This window comes from Lycium ferocissimum, chromosome 6 (genome assembly GCF_029784015.1).
Source record: "Lycium ferocissimum isolate CSIRO_LF1 chromosome 6, AGI_CSIRO_Lferr_CH_V1, whole genome shotgun sequence".
Lineage (NCBI taxonomy): Eukaryota > Viridiplantae > Streptophyta > Magnoliopsida > Solanales > Solanaceae > Lycium > Lycium ferocissimum.
This window is the reverse complement of record NC_081347.1, coordinates 9,656,118-9,679,806: the sequence shown is the minus strand read 5'-3', so window position 1 is coordinate 9,679,806 and position 23,689 is coordinate 9,656,118. Positions and strand designations below refer to the sequence as shown.

The 23,689-nt window shown below is 34.5% G+C and overlaps 3 protein-coding genes across 4 annotated transcripts in view; all 3 read right to left on the bottom strand.

Annotated features, from left to right (window-relative positions):
• LOC132059268 (uncharacterized) overlaps positions 1–12,968 on the bottom strand; it is a 56,827-nt gene extending 43,859 nt beyond the window's left edge. The window contains exon 1 of the mRNA XM_059451833.1: positions 12,493–12,968. Coding sequence (XP_059307816.1) covers positions 12,493–12,819 — 327 coding nt within the window. The 5' untranslated portion in view covers positions 12,820–12,968. The remainder of the gene's footprint in view (positions 1–12,492) is intronic.
• A 1,979-nt stretch (positions 12,969–14,947) lies between these two features.
• LOC132059270 (uncharacterized) lies at positions 14,948–16,991 on the bottom strand. Its single transcript, XM_059451835.1, has 2 exons — positions 16,468–16,991; positions 14,948–15,559 (listed from the first exon to the last, which is right to left on the bottom strand). The coding sequence occupies exons 1-2, from the start codon at positions 16,792–16,794 to the stop codon at positions 15,089–15,091; spliced, it is 798 nt and encodes a 265-aa protein (XP_059307818.1). The 5' UTR covers positions 16,795–16,991; the 3' UTR covers positions 14,948–15,088.
• Positions 16,992–17,434: 443 nt separating this feature from the next.
• Positions 17,435–20,625, bottom strand: LOC132059267 (protein GAMETE EXPRESSED 1). 2 transcript variants are annotated; one of them, XM_059451831.1, is made up of 6 exons: positions 20,056–20,625; positions 18,998–19,585; positions 18,568–18,694; positions 18,301–18,487; positions 17,915–18,062; positions 17,435–17,830 (listed from the first exon to the last, which is right to left on the bottom strand). In XM_059451831.1, the coding sequence occupies exons 1-6, from the start codon at positions 20,520–20,522 to the stop codon at positions 17,554–17,556; spliced, it is 1,794 nt and encodes a 597-aa protein (XP_059307814.1). In that variant the 5' UTR covers positions 20,523–20,625; the 3' UTR covers positions 17,435–17,553. The 2 variants fall into 2 exon arrangements, with proteins under 2 accessions (XP_059307814.1, XP_059307813.1); XM_059451830.1 differs by having other exon boundaries at positions 20,017–20,624.
• Positions 20,626–23,689: the final 3,064 nt, after the last annotated feature.

Below are 23,689 nucleotides of genomic sequence, written 5' to 3'. Positions count from 1 at the left end.
AACAAGAAGGATAAGAAATGTGAGCAAGTATTTCAATGTGAACTATTCATGAGAAGAAGTAATGTTAATCATTTTGGAATACCCTCGATACATGTTTGGCCGAAGACCTTTCAAATAATAAACAAATGGAATATGGAAGCATGGAGAGTTCTTTTATACAAGTCATATAGGAAGTAGAGATTAGCTCATTCATTCTTGGATATGATCGACACAAGTTAACGGGATAACGTTTAAAAAAAAAACGCATTTGAATTCTAGTCATGCCAAGAAAAGAAGAGAAAAGCCCTACATACCTTAACGATGAAGTTTTTCATGTTTCACGAGTCCTCGAATACCTTACGAACGATCACCTACATCATACGGCCAATTTGGGATCAATTCCAAGTTCATGGCTTATGGAAATACTCATTGAGGCATTTCGTCGAACAACTTGCGGGCGTAAGTTCGTAGGGTCATTTGTAGTTCAATTTCTTTATTCAAGACTACCATTTTCTTCTCCTTTACCCCTACTCTTCCTTATCAATCCATCCATAACTTCATAGCTCCAAATAATACATTTAAACCACAAGAAACAGCCCAAAAAATGAAGTTCCTCCATAAGAGTTCATAAAAAATTCATAAGGACTTGTTCTAGGGAATTCTCCTTCCAATTTCTATGTAAAACACTTGTAGTATCTTAGGAGGATCATTAAGATGAGGAAACATACCTTAATTTATGAAAAACACCCCAGCATCAAGATTACTTCAAGTTGAAGAATCATTTCGAGAAGAAAAACGACGGAAAAATGACTATTCTACGAGTACCACGTGATTACTTACGTTGTAATTACTTGTTTAGCTCTTGGATCTGGTCTTGATTCATGGAGGAGAGTTTGAGAGAGTGTAGGAGATGTTTAAGGTTTGGAGTTTGGGAGAAATGAAGTTTCAATTCGTTTTGGGGCTTATTTATATGAGATGATTTAAGTTACATGACTTTGGCTTTTAAATCAAGTGGCGATTTACACCCGGACGAAATGCGAATATCTCTCTACTCTGATGTTATATCAATGAACGGTAAAATTTTTTGGAAACTAGACTCGTAGACCTTCAATTTGGTGGGTGGATTACCCCATAACTCCAAGTAGATTGAGAGAAAAGTTAGGACATCTTACCCAAATTTCAGTGAAATTTACAAACTTAACTTGCGACACCCTTTGTCGACTTTCGTATTACAACTCGTTTGACTTCCAAACTTAACAAGCGACCATTATACGATTCAAATAATTCATGTCATTACTTTTTTAGCATGTGAATCACTCCTACTCTCACCCAAAAGTACAAGTTATCGTATTCCCAACTTGCCGACTTTTGACGAAACTCATCCTTTTTTGATTCATTCACCCTCCAAACCTTCTGCCACTTACTAATCTTATTTATAGACTCTTATAACCATTTATATTAATAAGCTCAATCCCTTTTAACCTCAATATAATTTCTTTTGAACTTGCGTCGACTAACTTATGATGCGACTTTAACGTTTGAAAATCCGGGGTGTAACACATGAGATCTTCGATCTGAGTGTATTTGTCATTTTTTTAGTGTATTTGTTTGTATTTGAGTGGAGATTAGACCGGAATTCATGGATTCTTCTCCTCCTTGTATGTCGAATCTGAGTGTATTCATCATTTTTTGGGTGTAGTTTTTTGTATTTGATCGAAAATTTAACTGGAATCTATGGCTTCTTCTCCTTTTTGTATATCAGATAAGAGTGTATTTGAGTGTATTCGTCATTTTTTGAGTGTATTTTTTTGTATTTGATCGGAATCCATGGCTTCTTCTCCTTCTTGCATCTCAAAATCTGAGTGTATTTGCGTCATTTTTTTTAGTGTAAATATAAGTTTAATGTATTTGGCTGATTGTACTTTTGGAAAAACTAGGTGTATTTTACTGTATGTATTATTTGAATGATCTATATGCATCCAAATACAACCAAAACAAGATGATACATCAATATATAAATACAATAAAATTAACAGCTCCGTCGTGTATTTAAATGCCTTTGGAATACAATCATTTTGAATACACATGTATTCAAAGAAATTATATTGATGAATAACTTGTATTTTTGGGAAAACTGGGTGTATTTGACTATATGTGTTGTTTGAATGATCTATATACAACCAAAATAAAAGGATATATCAATATATGAATACAATAAAATACACAGCCACATCGTGTATTTAAATGCACTTAAATACATCATTTTGAATACACATGTATTCAGAAAAATTAAGGTTGCATGTATCCAAATACAGCCAAATACATGTGACATCAGCTAAGGTTGGATACAACTGAACAGTGTATTCAAATATACTGAAATACATCAAATACAGCGAAAATGCTTAGATGTAGCTACGAATTGTAAATAGCAAAAAGGTAGCTACGGATTAAAAGCAAGCATTAAAAGGTAGTTATTTATTTAAATTGCCCGTATATTGGCACCACTTATACGTCTTAAATTTCTTCAAATTATAAAAGAATTTATGTAAATTTAGCAGAAGCTTTTTCTTTATCTAACTTTTATTCCACTTAATTTAGGGAGAAAAAGCTTCCACAAATTTTACTCCAATAAATGCAAGAATGTGAAAAAACAACACAACACACGTAAATTTGTCGTTCTATACAGTATGCATATATTAAGGCGACAAGAAATTCAGTTTGAATTAAGACAAAAGTGACGTCTTAGTTTTTAAGAGATGGAGGGATTGCCATTTTGGATAAAATGCAACTTTATTGGGTTTCTTTCATCACTGTGTTCGATATCAATCTTTAGTTAGTTCGGAAAAAATATTATAACGAACTGTAAGTGGTCATTTCAGCATTATTTGATTGTTGTTAAAACAAATAAAGTATTTGAAGTAAAAAAAAATATCGTGAAAATTATTATTTCACTCGAAATACTCCTCAATAATCTTCTCAATAGTTCATATATTGGAATTTGATATTTTCCAGAGTCAAACTACAACTTGTAAATACTGACTTCAATACTTGTTAGCAAAGTTATGACCAAAACCCCCAGTTTGAGTCATTCTTCCAATGGCTATCATGTAGGTGGACCATGAGTCAGTCGTTGGACTTTGGGCCATACTTTCCGAAAGAATATCATCTCCGAGTAAATTTATTTTCTATAAAATGTTTAAATGTGATGTTAGGTTGGGAGAGAAAATGTCTATTAGAGATTGATAATAATATTAGTTAATTGTTAACGTTTTCATGAAGTTTTGAGAATTAAAGATATTGCTGTTTGGATTCACTTATTGTAGGTGATTTTAATCCAGAATAGCTTTTAAGCAGTTTTATAGTGTTTTGACAAATTAAAAAAGTACTTTTAAACACTTATGTTTAAGCAAAAATACAAAAATAAGTTATCAGTTATAAGTCCATCCAAACAGACTCTTAGTAATCTCTAAATATTAACATAAACTGTAATATAGGTTAAGAATTTAGGCAATTATTATAATGAAAACTGTGTTTTCGTCTATAAACGTGAGACTTCTCTCTTCAGGTAAATACTATTTCTACTATATTAAAAATGACAGTTTAGGACAAACATATGCTACAAGCTACTATTGTACAAAAAGCAACAGAAGTTGTATTTTTCATTGCTAAACCACGTGTACTTCTGTCACTCTATCCCAAAACCGCGTGGACTGCAATGTATATACCCAGATTTCACAGCCTATTCACAAGTTCAGACTTTAGAGTACATCAACTTTGTCTTTGCGCTTCTCTCTCTTCTTCACTTTTTCAGGTTTGCCATCTCTCTTTCTTGCTCTACTCCTCTGGGTGAGTTTAGTTTAATTTTTGTTTCTCCTCTGGCTTGGTGTATTAGAAATGCTGCATACATATCATCTGGCTTTTTTTTTCCCCTTCAAATTTCTCAACTGGATCTTCAAGTTGTCTATGCTTTGGTTTGTACAATTCTGGTGAGTTCTTATCTGTTCTTGCCTTTATTTAATGCACTCAATCGTTGCTAATAATTTTTTGTGGGTATACGTTAATTTTTGGATAGTTTCATATACTCCTATATGGCTGTATCTATTTCTTTTGGAACAATTGTTTATTTATTTATTCAATTCAATAAAGTCTTAATTTAAATAGATCATTTGTTCATGTGTGCCCTTTACTTATATAGTAGACGATTTAGTGTATGGAGTTTTAGCTCATGCGCGGAAGATTAAATTGTCGGTTCTTATAAGTTATAAAGTTAATGTTCACAATCAAAGATGAAGCTTGGGCAAAGTATCTTGATGATTGTAGCATAAGATTAAAATATAATCTATCTTGATTATGGGAATGGTTATGTTCCAACTTCTTATGCTAGTACATTTTTGTGTGTATTGGACGGACCAAGTAGAGATAAGTGTTTTGTCTTGAATATATAAAACTACCTCTCTAGCTCATTAAATGTTCTTATACTCTTAATCTTGATATGATTGTTGTGATCAATGTGCTTCGTTCATTATTTTGATTTATTAAAAGGTACGACTCAACTGCGAGTTAATGTATTCCTGGTAAATTGGACAATGGCAAAGTGCATTTGTGAAATAACAATTAGTTGATAGAATCCGTGTCTCGACCTTGAGATTGATGATACCCCTTTATGGATGCTTATAAGTTTTCATGTGAAAACCCTGCAGGTGGATTTTGTATCCGTCACATGAAATAAGTTAAGCGGAAGTATAAAGGATTAGATTAGTCGATGAATTAAATTGTCAGTAATTTAATTTATTTGATTGGTGTCTGTAATCTTAACATGGGGAGTTAAATAAGTTTTTAATGAATGATTTCGAAATTAAACAGAGGAGTGCAATTACAGTTTTCTAGTGGAATAAACTGTAATTTATTGTGGAAGGATTAATTCATCCACATTCCGAATTAATACCACAATAGGAAGCCTCGTTATTAAATCTGTGGTCCCTGCTGTGCCTGAATATTCTAGAACAAGGAAAATAAAAGGAGAAATAATATCCTTGGTGGGTTAGGAAAAGGGCTACACGTTTTTAGGTAAGGTTTTACCCTAAAACGTGTGTATATAAAGAAAGCCATAAAACCCTAAGTGAGATTATTATTCTGGAGCCGAATACTTGCCACTCAAGTATTACGTTCAAAAGAACTTCAGGATACACAGTAGAAGATCGTAGACCTGGAGAACAAGGACGCAATTGAAGACCTGTGCAACAGCTTCAAAAGGTTAGTGTTACAATCTCGTATTTGATTGTGTTTGTCTAGTTTACATGTAAGAATATGATCTTGGGTGATTGCTTCCGCTGAGTATATATGCCTATTTTCCATCAATTGGCATCAAGAGCCGTCTTACATCTAACTAGATAATGTAATACTTCATGAAACAGAAACCCTAGAATTGGTGTTGTTGTTTGAATGCATGTTTGTCATGTTAGTTTCTAAAACAATGGTGTGTTTTATGAAAAACGAGATTGAATATGTTGTTTATGATTTCTGGAATCACGGATATTGTTACAATCAGTAACCCTAGAATTGGTGTTGTTGTTTGAATGCATGTTTGTCATGTTAGTTTCTAAAACAATGGTGTGTTTTATGAAAAACGAGATTGAATATGTTGTTTATGATTTCCGGAATCATGGATATTGTTAGAATCAGTATAAATAATATATGATATGATTGTATCTGATTTTTTTTTTGAAACCCTAAAACGACAAAACCGATTTTTACCGAATGGTCATGGTTTTGGAATTCTGAAATTTTTTGACGAACTCCGATTGACCTGAAATTTGGTAGGTTCATCGGAAACGGCCCACTGAACAATACTCACCGCTTTGCCGTGACTAAGGGCCTTTTTTGGCCATTTGAGGTCGTTTAGATGGGTTTATGGGCGTTTTTCTGTTTTCGGGAAAATTTTTGTTAACCGAAAATTTTTATTTTAACAAATAATGGTGTTAGGGTTCATTCTCTATGCTCTCCATTGTATGTAGCAGTGATATAATGAGTTTATGTGTTGACATAGGTCTTCCTCCCCATCGGATAGATTCATTATGGTTAATTACTGTGTTGTAATCCCTAGTTAATTGATAGCTTGTCTTGACTCTCCAACTGAGTTACACGTTGGTTCAATGGAACTAGGGATAGTATATTGTGATATCTACCTAATATAAATTATCAGTTTACTCTCCATCTGAGTTGGTTCTGTTTTTTATGGGGTAATATATCTGGCATGACTCATATATTTTGCATGAATAGTTAAGTTTCCCTATCGAATCTAACTGTTCGGTAAGCATGGTTTTATGTGTGATGTGTGGTTTGAATCTTATTATTCTTTCAGCATAACTAATGATCTATTTAATGTTTATATCTCTCGGATTAATCATGTCTTCTTTCAACCCACTTACCGTTATTCTGAACCAAAACAAATTAGAGGGTCCGAATTATGTTGACTGGAAACGAAACCTGGATATTGTCCTAACTGCTGAAGGTTACAAATTTGTGCTGATTGATGAGTGCCCAGAAAAACCTGGAGAGGATGCTTCGGATGACCAGATCAAGGCCTATGATAAATGGGTCAAGGCTGATGAGATGGCGCGATGTTACATTCTTGCCTCCATGGCGAATGTTTTGCAACATCAGCATCAGTCAATGGGGTCTGCGTACGACATGCTTGAAAATCTCAAAGAGATGTTCGGAGAGCAAAATCGTGCGGCTAAGCAGACAGCCATGAAGGCCCTTTTGAACACAAAGATGGCTGAAGGATCTTCGGTTAGGAAACATGTACTCGACATGATGAGTCTTCTGAATGAACTTGAGGTTCTTGGAGCTGTCATTGATAAGGAATCTCAAGTTGAGATGGTCCTACAGACTCTGCCTGACAGTTTTCAGCAATTTCGCTTGAACTACAATATGAACAAAATGGATTTATCACTGGCGAAATTGTTGAATGAGTGCGCAGCGGCGAGTCCATTATCAAGCAACAAGCTCCTGTTGTGGCAATGACTGTTGAGAAAGGTTCGGTTCCTAAGCCGAAAGGCGGACAGAAAAAGAAAAAGGCTCGCAAGGCTGTGGCACCCGGAGTTGCTGCTGGTGGTGTAAGCAAGCCTAAGGGCAAGTGTTATCACTGCAAGCAGCCTGGGCATCACAAGAAACAATGCCCTGGCTATCTGGCTAAGATGAATAAGCAAGGTAATTCATATTTAAATGTCGTTGAAACTTGTTTAGCGGCTGTTTCTACCATGTCATGGTGTGTAGATTCGGGAGCCACTAATCATATCTGCACTTCTTTGCAGGGTTTCGAAACGCGGCGGCTAAGTGAGAATGAAGTTTGCGTTTTTCAAGCCAATGGCGAACCGGACCAACTTTAGCTTTAGGATATATTAGAGTTGAGTTTAGTAGTGATAGAGTTTTGAATTTAAAAGACGTTTTATATGTACCTTCCATTAGAAGGAATTTGCTTTCGATTTCGAGATTAATGGATCGGTTATAATGTCTTTTTTATTAATAACTCGCTATTATTAAGTACAATAGACTTTTTATCTACACTTTGCCGCGTAGTACATGATGTTTATACTTGATATTTCTCCGATGTGCTACAACCGAAAGAGCTAAATAATGTTGATACGCCACGTAAAAGGAAGCGTATTTTCGAATTGAGTCAAACTTATTTATGGCATTTACGTCTAGGTCATATAAATCTAAATAGGATTTCAAGGTTGGTTTCTGATGGACCCCTGAGTTCATTGAAAGTGGAGGCACTACCAACCTGCGAATCCTGTTTAGAAGGAAAAATGACCAAGAGACCTTTCCCTTCAAAAGGAAATAGAGCCAGTGATAAGTTAGAATTAATCCATTCCGATTTGTGTGGACCTATGAATATACAAGCAAAAGGTGGTTTTGAGTATTTTGTGACCTTCACAGATGACTACTCGAAATACGGATATATTTATTTGTTGCGCCGTAAGTCTGAGTGCTTTGAGAAATTCAAAGAATTTAAGACGAAACGGAGAAACGACATGATAAACATATCAAATCATTGCGATCGATCGCGGTGGTGAATACCTTTTCTGCGAGAATTCATTAGATACTTATCAGATTGTGGAATAACGTCTCAATTATCTGCTCCGGGAACACCACAACAAAATGGTGTAGCAGAAAGAAGAAATAGAACCCTTATGGAAATGGTCAGATCAATGTTGAGTTATTCCGACCTGCCCTCATCCTTTTGGGGATACGCCTTAGAAACAGCAAATTACATTTTGAATTTGGTTCCTTCCAAGTCAGTACCTTCAACTCCAGCAGAATTGTGGACTGGGCACAAACCCAGCCTGCGGCATATTCGAGTTTGGGGTTGTCCAAAGACATGTGTTGAAAGGGAAAACGGATAAATTGGAATCGAGGACAGAGGTGTGCGTTTTTATTGGATATCCAAAAGGAACAAAGGGAGGTTTATTTTATTGTCCAAAAGAAAAGAAGGTGATTGTTACAACAAATGCCAAATTTCTGGAAGAGGATTATTTAATAAACCATGTTCCTAGAAGCAAACTTGTTTTTCAGGAATTGAGCAAAGAAATAACAAAAGATCCATCTCCAAAACACATCCCGGCAGCCAGTATTGATCTACCGCTGCGTTCTCGCAGTGGGAGGAATGTCAATAGGCAAGAGGACGCACATGAGATATTGCCCGACATCTCGCTGCCCCAAAGCAGTGGGAGTAATGTTGAGCAACCTGCAATTGTGCAACTTGAACATGAAGAAGAAGCTCATGAAATCCTGGCACCGCAAGGTGCAGAGGATGACGTTCAGCATCCGGTTCTTCATGATGTTGTCGTGGATGAACATGCACCTGTAGTGTCTCGTCGTAGTGGGAGAATTATTAGAAAACCTTCTAGGTATGTACTCTTGGGAGAATCTTACGATAGGATCCCTGAAGAGACTAATACAGAACCTCTAAATTACGACGAAGCACTACAGGATATAGATTCTGAAAAGTGGATTGCTGCTATGAAATCTGAAATGGAGTCCATGTACTCCAATCATGTCTGGGATCTTGTGGAACCACCTGCGGGAGTCAAACCCATTGGCTGTAGATGGATCTATAAGAAAAAGAGAGGAGTGGATGGAAAAGTGCAAACTTTTAAAGCAAGGCTCGTTGCGAAGGGGTTTACTCAGAAAGAAGGGATCGATTATGAGGAAACTTTTTCGCCGGTAGCCATGCTTAAATCAATAAGAATCCTCTTATCCATTGCTGCTCATTATGATTATGAGATCTGGCAAATGGATGTCAAGACGGCCTTCCTTAATGGAAGTCTTGATGAGTGCATTTATATGGCACAACCAGACGGTTTCAAGAAAAGCGGTGATGAACACATGTTGTGTAAGCTGAACAAATCCATTTGTGGATTGAAATAAGCATCTAGGGCATGGAACACTTGTTTTGACAAGTTGATTAAGACTTTTGGTTTTGATCAATGTGAAAACGAGTCTTGTGTATATAAGAAATGGGATGGAGAAAAATTAGCGTTTTTGGTCTTGTATGTAGATGATATCTTGCTTATAGGAAATAATGTGGGCATGTTGAATTCAGTCAAGGAGTGGTTGTCCTCACATTTTGATATGAAGGACTTGGGAGAAGCAGCTCATATCCTTGGGATCAAGCTCACGCGAGATCGCAAGCAAAGGATATTAGGCTTGTCTCAAGCACTTTATATTGATGCTATTCTCGCCAGATTTAGCATGCAAGATTCCAAGAAAGGATTCCTTCCTTTCAGGCATGGGATCTCTCTGTCCAAGGATCAGTCTCCCAATACGGCTGATGAGATAGAGAAGATGAAGGCGGTCCCTTATGCTTCTGCTGTAGGGAGTCTTATGTATGCAATGCTATGTACTAGACCTGATATATGCTTTGCTGTTGGCATAGTTAGCAGATTTCAGTCTAATCCTGGGAAAGAACATTGGACTGCCGTTAAGCATATAATCAAGTACCTGAAAAGGACTAGGGATTATATGTTGGTTTTTCATTCAAGCGATCTTGTACCCGTTGGGTATACGGACTCGAATTTCCGATCGGATAAAGATTCTAGAAAATCTACCTCAGGACATGTGTTTACCTTAGGAGGAGGAGCCATAACTTGGAGGAGTATTAAGCAATCCTGTGTTGCGGATTCCACCATGGAAGCCGAATATGTGGCTGCCTCTGAGGCTGCCAAGGAGGCTATTTGGCTCGGGAACTTCCTGAAAGAGCTTGGTGTTGTCCCTTCAGCACAAGCACCAATTACACTTTATTGTGATAACAGTGGTGCGGTTGCGAACTCGAAGGAACCACGAAGCCATAAGAGGAGTAAACATATTGAGCGTAAATATCATTTAATTCGTGACATTGTTCAGAGGGGAGGGGTGAAAGTTCTGAAGATTGCATCAGCAGACAATTTGGCAGACCCGTTTACCAAAAGCTTGCCGCAGAAGACTTTTGATAGGCATGTAGAAGAAATGGGTATTAAAGTTGTAGATGCATGGTTATGAGTCTAAGTGGGAGATTGTTAGGATATACTATTAACCATGCGGTTTGATCATAGTATTATTTTTATTTCTTTTGGAACAATTGTTTATTTATTTATTCAATTCAATAAAGTCTTAATTTAAATAGATCATTTGTTCATGTGTGCCCTTTACTTATATAGTAGACGATTTAGTGTATGGAGTTTTAGCTCATGCGCGGAAGATTAAATTGTCGGTTCTTATAAGTTATAAAGTTAATGTTCACAATCAAAGATGGCTTGGGCAAAGTATCTTGATGATTGTAGCATAAGATTAAAATATAATCTATCTTGATTATGGGAATGGTTATGTTCCAACTTCTTATGCTAGTACATTTTTGTGTGTATTGGACGGACCAAGTAGAGATAAGTGTTTTGTCTTGAATATATAAAACTACCTCTCTAGCTCATTAAATGTTCTTATACTCTTAATCTTGATATGATTGTTGTGATCAATGTGCTTCGTTCATTATTTTGATTTATTAAAAGGTACGACTCAGCTTTGCGAGTTAATGTATTCTGGTAAATTGGACAATGGCAAAGTGCATTTGTGAAATAACAATTAGTTGATAGAATCCGTGTCTCGACCTTGAGATTGATGATACCCCTTTATGGATGCTTATAAGTTTTCATGTGAAAACCCTGCAGGTGGATTTTGTATCCGTCACATGAAATAAGTTAAGCGGAAGTATAAAGGATTAGATTAGTCGATGAATTAAATTGTCAGTAATTTAATTTATTTGATTGGTGTCTGTAATCTTAACATGGGGAGTTAAATAAGTTTTTAATGAATGATTTCGAAATTAAACGAGAGGAGTGCAATTACGTTTTCTAGTGGAATAAGCGTAATTTATTGTGGAAGGATTAATTCATCCACATTCCGAATTAATACCACAATAGGAAGCCTCGTTATTAAATCCGTGGTCACTGCTTTGTCTTTTGAATATTCTAGAACAAGGAAAATAAAAGGAGAAATAATATCCTTGGTGGGTTAGGAAAAGGGCTACACGTTTTTAGGTAAGGTTTTACCCTAAAACGTGTGTATATAAAGAAAGCCATAAAACCCTAAGTGACATTATTATTCTGGAGCCGAATACTTGCCACTCAAGTATTACGTTCAAAAGAACTTCAGGATACACAAGTTCAAGAAGATCGTAGACAATCCGGAGAACAAGGACGCAATTGAAGACATGTGCAACGATTCTTCAAAAGGTTAGTGTTACAATCTCGTATTTGATTGTGTTTGTCTAGTTTACATGTAAGAATATGATTTTCCTTACATTTACTTTCAAGGTGATCCTTGATCTTTGTTCAAGGCATTCTCAAATTTGGATAACAAGGGGTGGAGCAAATAAATAAAAATACTTTTGTGCTTTAGCCATCATCAAGAAGTGTAGTGGAATGGCAAAAGTTTTTCTACTTTTAATTACAAGTCTCAAATTTAAATCCTGAAATTACAATCCTCTTTGGGACGAGCGGTAAAATCCATCACATAAGATTTTCTACCACACAAATTCAAATTAGTCGGTCTAGTAGTTCCGAACATTGGATTAAAAAAAGAAGATTTAAAGATTTAAACTACATCTTGATAAAATTAAATGAGCTAATCTTGAAAGAGAAAAAAAGGTTTAACCTACATCTTGACAAAATTAAATGAGCTCATTTAGTCCTGTAGGTAACATCATACAAAGTTATGGCTTATGAGTAATTTTTGTAAACTATAAAGTGAATTTAAATTTTATATACCACTGTGTAAGTAAATTTTTTACGCCATCAGGTCATTCAAATACGTAACTCTCTTTAAAATGTGGGTTGCCAATAAGATATGCTACCCACTACAATAGTCAAAAATGACTTAACGGTATAAAAATAATTATTTACACTGACGATGTATGTTGCTTAAACTCATAATTATGAAATATGTAGAAGTACTAAAAGGGTAATTACTAATTACCTCAAGAACTCTTTTGAAGAAATGAACGGTCATAGCAGAATTGAGCATGAAAAATCTGATTCCACCAGTTGGGAAGATCCAAAAGAAGCTTAAACATGCTATTAAACTGGGACTATAAACAAAAATCATCCCCATTTTGCTTGGGATTTTAGCTTTAACTTGCTTCTGATTATTCACATTCCAGAACTTTGAATACTCAACATTCTGTTTGCCAGTGGCTTCTGAAATACCCAATATTGCAGATATTATTAAATTCATCACTATCATGACTTTGATAAAGATTGGACTTGGTTCTTGAAATAATATTTGTGTAAATATTTGTGCCATGGGAATAATTGGTTTCTCTCTGTTCAATTTTTTCTGCTTTATTTCTCTGTTAATTTGTTTAGCATGTGTGGATGATATTTTGTTGAGTTAGGGGAAGAAAAAGACAAAAGTGAAAATATATGAGGACTGCAGTATTTACAACAATAGCATCTAACAAGTGGCTGATGCCTGACCTTATGAGAGAATCTGAAATGCTATATAAAGAAATAAGACAAAACTAAAACAAAACCTTAGGGCCTGTTTGGAAAGCCACCCAAGTAATTGGAATTGGATGTAATTGGGTGTAATTCTGTAATTTACGTTTGTTTGACGAATGAGGTAATTCTGGAGTTAGGAGGGAATTGGGTGTAATTGACAGGGTGTATTACACTCTCAATTCTCAACGAGAATTGGGTGTAATTACTGGCACCGTAATTACGAGTTCTTTTTAGTTTTATTTCTTTTTTATTTTATTTTATTTCTTTTCTTTTTTAATTTATTTTTAATTTATATTATTTAATTTATTTTTTATTTTATTTTAATTTCTTTGCTTTTCTAATTTATTTTTTATTTCTATTAATTAATTATTTTTTATTTTTACTTTTTAATTATTTTTTTTAAAATATATTTTTTTTTTATATTATTTATATTTCATTTCCTTTCTTTTCATTCAACCTTTCTTCTTGTGGTTCCATGCAATTCTCATATTTTTTTTATTCGTTTAAGATAACCATATTATTATTTAATTTTTGAAACTAAATCTCTTAATATTAGAAAGAACGAGTCAATAACAAACTTGGCATATAATGAGTGATGTTATTAAAGTAGAATTTCATTATGAATGTGGTTATAAACTTATATTTTCCCTTTCTTTTGAATTATAGGAGTATTTACTTATGTAGTACCTTATGTAATGTTGGAATTTGACATAAGAGTATTATGTTAAAAAAATTCTTTCGGATTTTGAATTTAGGTTATATTTTTGACTTTAATTTATTTATCTTATTGATTTGTTAGCATTCTTGTTGTTTATTTTTCACTTATAATTGATAGAATTTTTGTTAAACATTTGAATAATATTGTGGCATTATATTTATAATTTTTTTCAAACATCAAATCCCATGATGTTCTCACAAAAAAAGTATGCTTTTAAGTTTTATAATCAATTAAAATAAAAATATTATTAATTTGAAATTATATATCAACTATTTTTTACAATATTAGTTACAAATATATGATTATTAATTAACATATTTTCAAGAAACAATGTGTTATTTTATAGCTAATTTAATATCATTTATAAAGGCACATATTTTTTAAATATTTATTTTAAATTTTTATAGTTAATAAGTTTTATTTTTAAATTAAACTAAGTGTGTAAACTTAGCAGTAATAATTACATTAGTATGTAATTCTAGGTTGTGTAATTACTAGGGTAGTAATTACACCAATTCCAATTACTGGTGGCTTTCCAAACAGACCCTTAATCTCTTGTTTGATTGCACTGACCAAAAAAATAAACGAGATTGTAGCTACCTATTTGCCACGATTCATAACTATCAAGCATTTAACTTCTCAACAATGATAAAGGTTTATAGCCATATATGTAATAGTGTTACGTTATATATTCAGATGCAAGTGCAAACTTGAAATCAGTATGTATCACAAATAATTCACGGTAGATGTAGAATTTGTGAATAGACAATTCTTGGGTGCATATGTTTTGAAACGAGATTGTAGCTACCTATTTGCCTCTAAACTTAGCAGATAAAAAGAAATAGCATAGTGTTTGTTGTTACAATTGAAATTTAAACCTTGGACTTGCAGATTTTTCTTACTTCATTAAGCACTTCGCCACACCTTTGGATGGTTAAATCTCGCCATAACACCATTAAGAAAACTAAGTCCTCCCCTTTGGTACAATAGCACTTTGAGGGGTCGATATTCTCTCCCACTTAAGAATATGCTTCCACGAATATAAAAGTAGGTATACTTGTGCTTTGGAAAAGGTGAGGATATCTTTCCTTCATGTTCTCCTCAACTTCCATGTTGCCACGTTGGTCAAATGGTTCCGCCAAAGAACTTGGACCAATATTTTAGTTACATAAACTCAGTACAAGCTAGTATATATTGAAGACGAGTATGAATGTGTACCCCTTACAAAATCGTTCACTTTTTATTAAGCTGCAATATTTTTGAAGGATCTTTACAAATTAAGAATCCATGATCATGCTATACTTGTTCAACATAGGTACATAAACAAAAATTGAAGGTCCCTATATAAAGTAGCCTAAAATATGTAAGGAATAAGTGCCTTGATATCCTTTGGAAAATCATCAAACTTTGACTTGTACCATCTTCTTGTAGCAATGCTCCTTCCCATCAAGTAAAAGGTAGTGCCCAAAGTGAAGGAAATAGCATATAAGGTTTGAGAAGTGCAAGAAATTCCTACAAAGATAAGAATCTCAAAGAGATAGTGTGGGCATATGGCAAAATTGAATAGGCCACCTTGAGGAATTTTGTACTCTTTTTCACCCTTTGTTCTCAATTTAGAAAGCAAATAATGATGGTATAAGTTGCCTATTATACCAACCAAAAATATTATGAATCCACCATACTTGAGATCAATTGATGGCTCTGGCAAACCCTGAGTTAGGTGTTGATTATAAATCATGATAACTGTGGAGAGGAAATAACTAAATGATATTGTAATTGTAGCTTCCACATCCATTGAACCGCTGTATTTGTGAACAAATAGGACCTATCAACAAAGCAAAGGCATTAGAATTTGTTCAAGATAAGTTAGCAGCTTCAATCTTCTAATTGCTATTATAACAACTGCATGTAAAAGAGACTCATTAATTTTTCCAAAAGTTAAAAGGATACACAAATTTTTAATTTGGCTTTGGGGCCCCACTAGTTCAGATTCCACCCCAAAAGTTCAACTTTGGAGGTAATACTTTCGATATCAAAGGTGACTACATTCTCAGGGCTCGAGATCTATGTTACTCTGACTCTCTAAAATGATTTCGCACCAGTGTTGGATCCTCCGAAAATGCACTATTTTTGGAGAATCCGATACGGACCCGACGGCATTTTTAAAGAGCCCGAGCAACATAGCTCGAGAACTCTGATTAGCGGGGGAAGAGTATCTCCACCACAATCTTTAGTGGTATTAAAAGAACACATTCATTCACAAGTACCAAACTACATAGTGGTGGACCTGGTTGTTCTCAGGTTTTAAGGAACATAAGGCTATAAATACACTGAAATTTGGACCACAATCATGTCTGGTGGCAATAACACTTCGGCATATGGTTCACATTAGCTCGAATTGTAGTTTGAATGATGACCTCTTGACGACAGGGTTGTTCCTTAGGATTTAATACATATTATAAGTATATTGCTATATGCTTGAAATTAGAATGAATTTACATTTTATGCACTGACGTCATTGTAAAAAACACACTGGTCACTTATAACGTAGCTATATTTACTTCTAATCTTAATAAGCATTGGTAAAAATGATCACTAACTTGTCATCACAGATTAAAATACATTGTTAGTATTTAATAAGTTTTAACATTGTCAGTATTTATAACGTAAATCCTAATAAAAAAGCAAATTAAAAATACCAAAAAGTATATAAAGAGACTAGTTGAACAGTACCTCAAATACTCTCTTGAAGAAATGTATGGTTAAAGCAGAACACACCAAAGCAAATCTGAAATCCTCATCTGGGAAAATTGCAAAAGATGCAACACCAGCAAGAAATGCAGGGCTATACAACAAAAGCATGCCTTTTTTACTCTCAATTCTGGCCTTCTCATTTTCACTTTTAGCTGTTCCAATGAACTTCGAATACTGCATATGCTTTCCTCTAATTTCCAAGAATCCAGCATTTGCTAATGAAGCAAAGCTTATAACAGACATTGTATTAATAAACAAAGATGGGGGTGGAGAGTATAGAAAATTCAACAATGTAGACATCACCATTTTTCAAATTCTTGAAATGTAGTATTTTTTTTTTCCAGATGTTAAGGAAATATGTGTATGTGTATATAAGTAACAAGACACCCTAATTTTTGTGCTACTTGTACTCTTCTTGGATTTGGTGTATTTGACCAGTTGGAAAAGCAGAATTTTAAGGGCTACAATTATGTGGGAGTAACAGATTTGGAGAAAGAGAGGGAAAGAAGATATGTATCTAAAGTTGTGAATGGTATTTGGACAGTTGAAAGACCAACGTGGTCACAAATTTTACCATTAAAATTTATAGGTTGGCCTAGTGACCAGGGTCCAACGCAGGGACTACTATTTCTTCCTTGTTTGAGGATGTCACTTTCCAAAAAGCTGGTACAAGTTCCACTTGAGATCACCACAAGGGGCAAAAAGAGGAATAAAGGTCTAAAAGATGGCACAACATAGATCGTAGGGTAACTCTATGGGTATGAAAACAAAGTCTCGTGTTGAAAGTTGATAAACAAAGAGATTACATTTTTTTGGGAGACTAACTTGCCTAACGTGCATGATACTCTTTATGTTGTGAGATTTTAGACTCATAACGCATATGTGCAATGTGCAGATTAGTAAATAACTTAATTAGTTCGTCTAATACAAAAACAGCCCAAGATGGTTCAAATGAATAATCAAGTCCCAAAATTAATATATATAACTAGTATTAGTATAAGAGAAAACACTGAATCAAGAACATTATGTTCCTCTTGATAGTTCTGAAAAAAATTGTTAATAACTTCAATATGTCAAAAGGTGATTCCTTAGGTTGTATCTCCTTGTAATTGACTTGCTTCCTACTGAATTCTCAGCAACTTCTTCAGGAAATACGAAGTCAGGATCCTTCAATTTGTCAACATCTTCTGGTAATTCAGCTTCAATCCATGAAGACCAATCCACGTCACTGTCCGAATCGTCGTTCTCCATTTCCCATGACAAGTACTCCTTGTGTTTCTGAATTCCATTCACCTTCTCCACCAGTGTTTTTAACATCTTATAGTTCAGCACTTCATAATCCCTGCAACATTTTGTGGATGTTTTATGAAAATTTGTTATGATAAAAAGAAGTTTTAAAGTTTATGTTTGTTCTGTTTGTATGTACCTGTATGTCCAAATGGAATATAGAAGCTGGCATGAGGCCAGTAGCACAAATAGTGTCCTAACTATGCTCACAATCCATGCCTGATTCTCCATTTCGTTCGTTCCGTATCGAAGTATGGCTAGCTCAATCAAGAATGTGAGTACTAATCCTACATCAAAGCAAGAAATGATGCAACAATGATGAGAAAAGATTATGAAGTGCAACCTTCCCGAGCTTAGAAATCCAAATTAGCGAAATAACAAAGTTGATTTTGCATTTTGGGGCTTAATATAGTGTACCACGTCTGAGAGGCACCAGGTTCCAAACTGGGCGCCCATTCCAGTGCCCGCTGTTTTCAACAATGTAGTGAATAAAAAGAATCTTTTTTGAAAAATGTGATATTTTACCTATGTAAAGCCTAGGTCGCACGTCATACGTTTGCTTCGTGCTAGTGAACATGTAGAGGAGAAAGATGGACAATGAATAAAGCAAGAAAGCTTTGATGAGTCTTGATTCAAGAAGCATGGCATTGTGCAAGGTGAACAGCTTCTCTAAGGCAAGAAACATGCTTGCTTGTTTAGATTCAAAGGTTTCCTGTTGAGACAATTGATGAAATTAGTGAACAAGTACAAGATATCCAAGTGAGTTTCTTTCTTTAATATGAAGTAACAAACCTGAGCAGCTAATATTGATTTTGATTTCTCAAATAGGTGATCATGGGTTTGCTGGAGTTGCTTTTGCCTACTAAGAAGCTCCTCTTGTTGCTCGTGCCCTAATTGAGCCAATTGTTTCAGAGTTCCCCTGTAAAAGTATAAGATAATGCATTACTTCCACGGATACGGCCAACATGCTTAGGTTAAGTTGACCCACATGTGGAGTAATAACCTGCTATAACTAGTTAAATTGCACCGATGGAGTAAATGGTTTATATAACATAATTCCTTGAATATAAGAACCACACAAGTTATCCTTCATGGTCTTTACTTGAAGTCTATGTTCGGTGGTCAATGTTAAAACTTTCCACAGCATCATGTTAAATTGAACTACAACAATTGCACATAGAAATTCTTTACATTGTGAACGTATATAACTTAAACTCTTTACCTGCTCTCTTCAAGTGCTTGAGACTGAACTTTATTGAGGAGTTGAAGGCCAACTAGAGCTTTAGATTGTCCATCCAAAACTTGTTTCTGTTTATCCAAAGCTTGGCCAGCAATATTCCCAATATCATCAGCTTTACTCTGCAATTTGTCCATCCTAGAACTCATTTCATCCCCAACTTTCACAATCTCATCCTCAATTCCCTCCGTTTTAGTCCTCAAACCATTGATCCCATGGTCTAAGTTAGTATACGATTCATGAACTATCGCCATGTTTTCCTGCAAAGTCTCCTTCATTTTCGACTGGCCTTCGTTCAGCTCTATTTGTGAAGCTGCTATTCCTTTAGATTGCTCCAGAATCACTTCTGACTGACTCAACACAGCGTTCACCTGGCCTTCAACATTCTTGGAAGTCTCCTCTACTTGTTGAGTACGAACATCAATCGAGGTTAAAGATTCTTGGACATTTTTCGAGTTTTGCAATAGCGACTCCCCTACTTGTAGTATGTTCTCTAATTTTTCCTCAGCAACTTCACCAGAATCCTTCAAATTATTCACCAACCTCTCTACTGCATTCTTCCACGCATCCCTCCTGCAATTATCAAAAAGCATAAGAGTAAGACCCTCAATTTATTAACAATATTTTTGGATGGTTGTTACCTATTGTATTGCATCATATTGTAACTTTAAATGCAATGTTTTTTTTTTATTGCTACTTAAACTTTATAGCATAGTATCGTTAAAGCCATCGTCATATATCGATGAAATGTCCCGACATAACAACCATTTTGGTGTGATCGGGTCATTACCTTTTACTTATAATAACTCTACAAGGTATCCTACTTTTTTTTATTATTGTAATATTATTCGAGAAAAACGATACAATCTATCGTACCATTGTATTCATCGAAAGAATATCATACAATACAATACGATACGTTATGAAACAATACGCAACAATCATCCAAACAAGCTGTAACTTTCACTAAAGCAACAAAAAATATAAAAGGAGAGAAAACTTACTGCAATTGATGGCAAATGGCAGGGGTTTCAAGAAAGAACTGTAAATATATCTTTTGAACACCATCATCTATTTTCTTGAGACAATTGGTAACTGGTGTATTTGCATCACAATGAGGCAAAGGAGACCTTCCAGTGTGTTGCTGAAAGCAATCACATAAATTCCAAGAAAGCCTAGACTTCATTTCATCATCAGGAAGAACCTTTGAACACACAGTAAATAAGTTCTGATATGCTCTCTGCCAACAAGAACTGGAAACTAACATCTTTTGTTTAGCGTTTTCGACGAGTTCAACTCCCTTTTGATTCTCAAAAGCATCCATTGAGAATTCAGACATCAACTTAACCATTTGGTTTTTAGAAGAATATTTGCCTGAATCAGTCTCTTCTTGTTTATAATCATTCTTGTTATTATTATTAGATGAAAAGAACCAACCCCATGATGATGAATTTTGTAACAGCAAAACCAATATCAAAATCGACAATTTTCGTATACGAAACCAATCCATTTTTGTTCTCAATCTGCACAACAACTCTGCAATATCAGAAACTCAAAATCAAAAAGCTTATGATTTTCTTTTTCTTTCTTTACTTTGACAAAAATATGAGACTTACCAGTTATACATACTCTAGAAAGTAAAAATCAAACTACAAAATCAAAGTGTATATAAAGGTTTTACAAACTTGGGGAGAAAGTATCGGATGTATGCATGTATGTATCATAATGCTTTAAAGTGAAGTAAAAGAAAGAGACATAAAGAATTTAATATAAGAATCTACAAATATCAGGAGTCAACAATTTGGAAATTTTATCATAACGTAAAAGGAAGAAACTTCCATGTTTGCATTATTTTATGTTTGATGCATGACCTTATTTGATATGGTAAAATTAGTGATAAACAAGAATGTCAGTGTCACTAATAATTAAAGTATTTCCAAGTGAACACTTGCCTAGTTAGTACGATTAATAAAAGGAAACAAAACTTTCCTATTAGAGAGGATTAAAAAATGTAAGAAAAGAAACTCATTGAATTATTTTTCAATTAAAACAGTAAAGGGAAGACAACTTATACCAGGATTAATCCCTAAGACGATGAATCTAATAATTAAGCCTCTGTCTTTTATTAATTATTATTATTATAATTATTAATAATAAAAACCACGAACAGTTATGAGTTTCGCGGCCTTTCATTACCGGTTGTGTCTTTTCCCTTTTAATCACTCTTTTCAAAATTGGAAAAAGAAAAAAAAAACTGTGTTTTGGTTGTTTTTAATTCTTTTTAGATTACACTAATGCTGCGTATTTTATGGTGATTGTTTGTATTCATAATCTTCTTTTGCATATGGCGATTGTCATTTGAGGTAGGTAGTGGAACCGTGTAAGGCAAGTTTCAAAAATTATTAGATCCATTTAGTGGGAAATATAATATACGCTCTTTGTTCCAATTTATATGATACAATTTGAATTTTGAGAGTTAAAACTTTTTTATTTTGACCGTGATTTCGTACCTATAATCTTTAAGTTTTTCGAAATGTAATTTACATAGTTAAAAACTACATAAAAAGTACTATAAAGTATAAATCACAATAGTTAATAATTTAAAATATTTAAAGGAGATATGAATAAATCGCAGTGAAAGATTTTTTGTTTGTTTCTCGAAATCTAACTTCACATAAATTGAAACAGAGGGAGATATATATATCGGAAACACGTTGTGACAACTCGAATTCCTAATGACCAGAACGTCACAGCGGCTCAAACCTTGTCTATCCCCCATTAAATACGTTAGAAATAGAACGTATTGAGGAAATAATGAAAAATATATTTTTGAGCGCTATTAAAGAATGATTCGTTCAAATATGAGTATTAATAAAGAGGTTTGAAATTTGGAAATTTCTAACAAAATAGTTATGGGTATCATTTTAACTTTTAAGCATCGAATAAATTGTCATTGACAGCAAGACATGATAGATTTCAACTGCATAGTAGTATAGTACTCGCTGTGTCCCATTTTAACCGTAGCTTTAATTTAAGAAGATAAAAAAGAGCAGTCCAACACACTAAACTATAGCCTTTTTTTTTTTCCGCAGATTTCCCTTCATTTGGGCTGGTCTTTGAATTGGTGTTCTTTAAGTTTTAAATTGTCGAAGGGCAAAATTTAAAGACCACCATTTTAAGGGGTAAAAATTAAAGACCACCCCTAGCAAAGGGCAATCCTGCAAATTGCCCAACTATCGCTATGGGGCAATTCGCGAATTGCCTTTTTTTGGTCTTTAAATTTTTCATATTTTGAAATCTTTAAAATTTGCCCTTCGGCTAACACCCATAGGTTTTGTTCGAACGCGCTGGCAAAATTTTAAAAAAAAATTCGCAAGGCGAGTTTAAATTTCGCTATAGGTGGGACTAGGCATACTTATGCCTTGTGACTTGGCATAAGTATCTCTTGGGATCGGCATAACTTTGATAATTCCTTCACAGTTAAAAATAAAAGTTTATGGATAAAGTGGATCCGTGCCTACTATGTCAAAGAGTAGGATTTGACCAATTTAGGGTGCTTGGCAACATATTGGATGGTTAGACAAATTATTGGTTCTTGGAGAATCTGGAGCAAGTGACTGGAAAAAGCTTGATTCGAACTAAATTCTTGCAATTATTAGGTAATCCCGAAAACCGAAAATTTATGGTGTTTACAACTCGACGAAAATATATTTCACAATGTGATTGTCTTATGGAAGCTACGATCGCTAATAGGATCATACAATGGGGCTTGAGTGTAGAACCAATTTGTGTTATGTGCAAGTGTTGTGATGAAGAAAGTTTGCCCATTAAAAGTATACCACCGGCATAACTTTGTGAAGGAATTATCAAAGTTATCTTGGGACCGCATACTTATGCCACTTAGCATAAGTATCTTAGGGTAACTTTGATAATTCCTTCACAAAGTTATGGGATCCGACATAAAAGTTTATGGATAAAGTGGATCCATACCTACTATGTCAAAGAGTAGGATTTGACCAATTTAACGATGCTGAACATATTGGATGGTTAGACAAATTATTGGTTCTTGGAGAATCGGAAGTGCATACTTCTTCTCAACTCCGGAAAAAGCCGAACTAAATTCTTGCAATTATTAGGTAATCCTGAAAGAGTCACCGAAAATTTATGGTGTTTCAACATGCCACTCGACCAAAATATCGGAAGGCTATTTGACCGCTAATAGGATCATACAATGGGGCTTGAGTGTAGAACCAATTTGTGTTATGTGCAAGTGTTGTGATGAAGAAAGTTTGCCCATTAAAAGTATTTTGTGAAGAAATTAAGTTATAGCATACTTATGCCAGCATAAGGTATGAGTATGCGGGTTCGGCATAAAATTTGTAATTCCTTAACAAAAGTATGCACAACACGCGATTGACCCTTGTCTTGCGATTTTTTTTTTTTTTTAATTTTTGTGAGCGAGGTTCGAACTCGGGCACACACGAAGGGCAAAAATTAAAGACCGGCAATATGAGGGGGCGTAATTTCGAAATATGAGGGGCAAAATTTAAAGACCACCCAAAAAAGGGCACTCCGCGCAAAAAATTGATCGCTATGTGCGGCCTCCGAAAAAGGGCCGAACCACAATAATTAGCTTAAAAAGACTGTCCCAAAATAATAGCATTATTTTAAGAATTC

Bases quoted from the DNA above. Each gene is read 5' to 3' on its own strand.
- LOC132059270 (XM_059451835.1), bottom strand. From the start codon at position 16,794: ATGGTGATGTCTACATTGTTGAATTTTCTATACTCTCCACCCCCATCT. The intron at 15,560-16,467 runs GTACTGTTCAAC...CTTTGTTGATAG, and splicing joins TCTTCAAGAGAGTATTTGAG to GTCCTATTTGTTCACAAATA.
- LOC132059267 (XM_059451830.1), bottom strand. From the start codon at position 20,522: ATGGATTGGTTTCGTATACGAAAATTGTCGATTTTGATATTGGTTTTG. The intron at 19,586-20,016 runs GTAAGTTTTCTC...TGATAATTGCAG, and splicing joins GCCATTTGCCATCAATTGCA to GAGGGATGCGTGGAAGAATG. The intron at 18,488-18,567 runs GTTTGTTACTTC...TTGTCTCAACAG, and splicing joins AATCAATATTAGCTGCTCAG to GAAACCTTTGAATCTAAACA.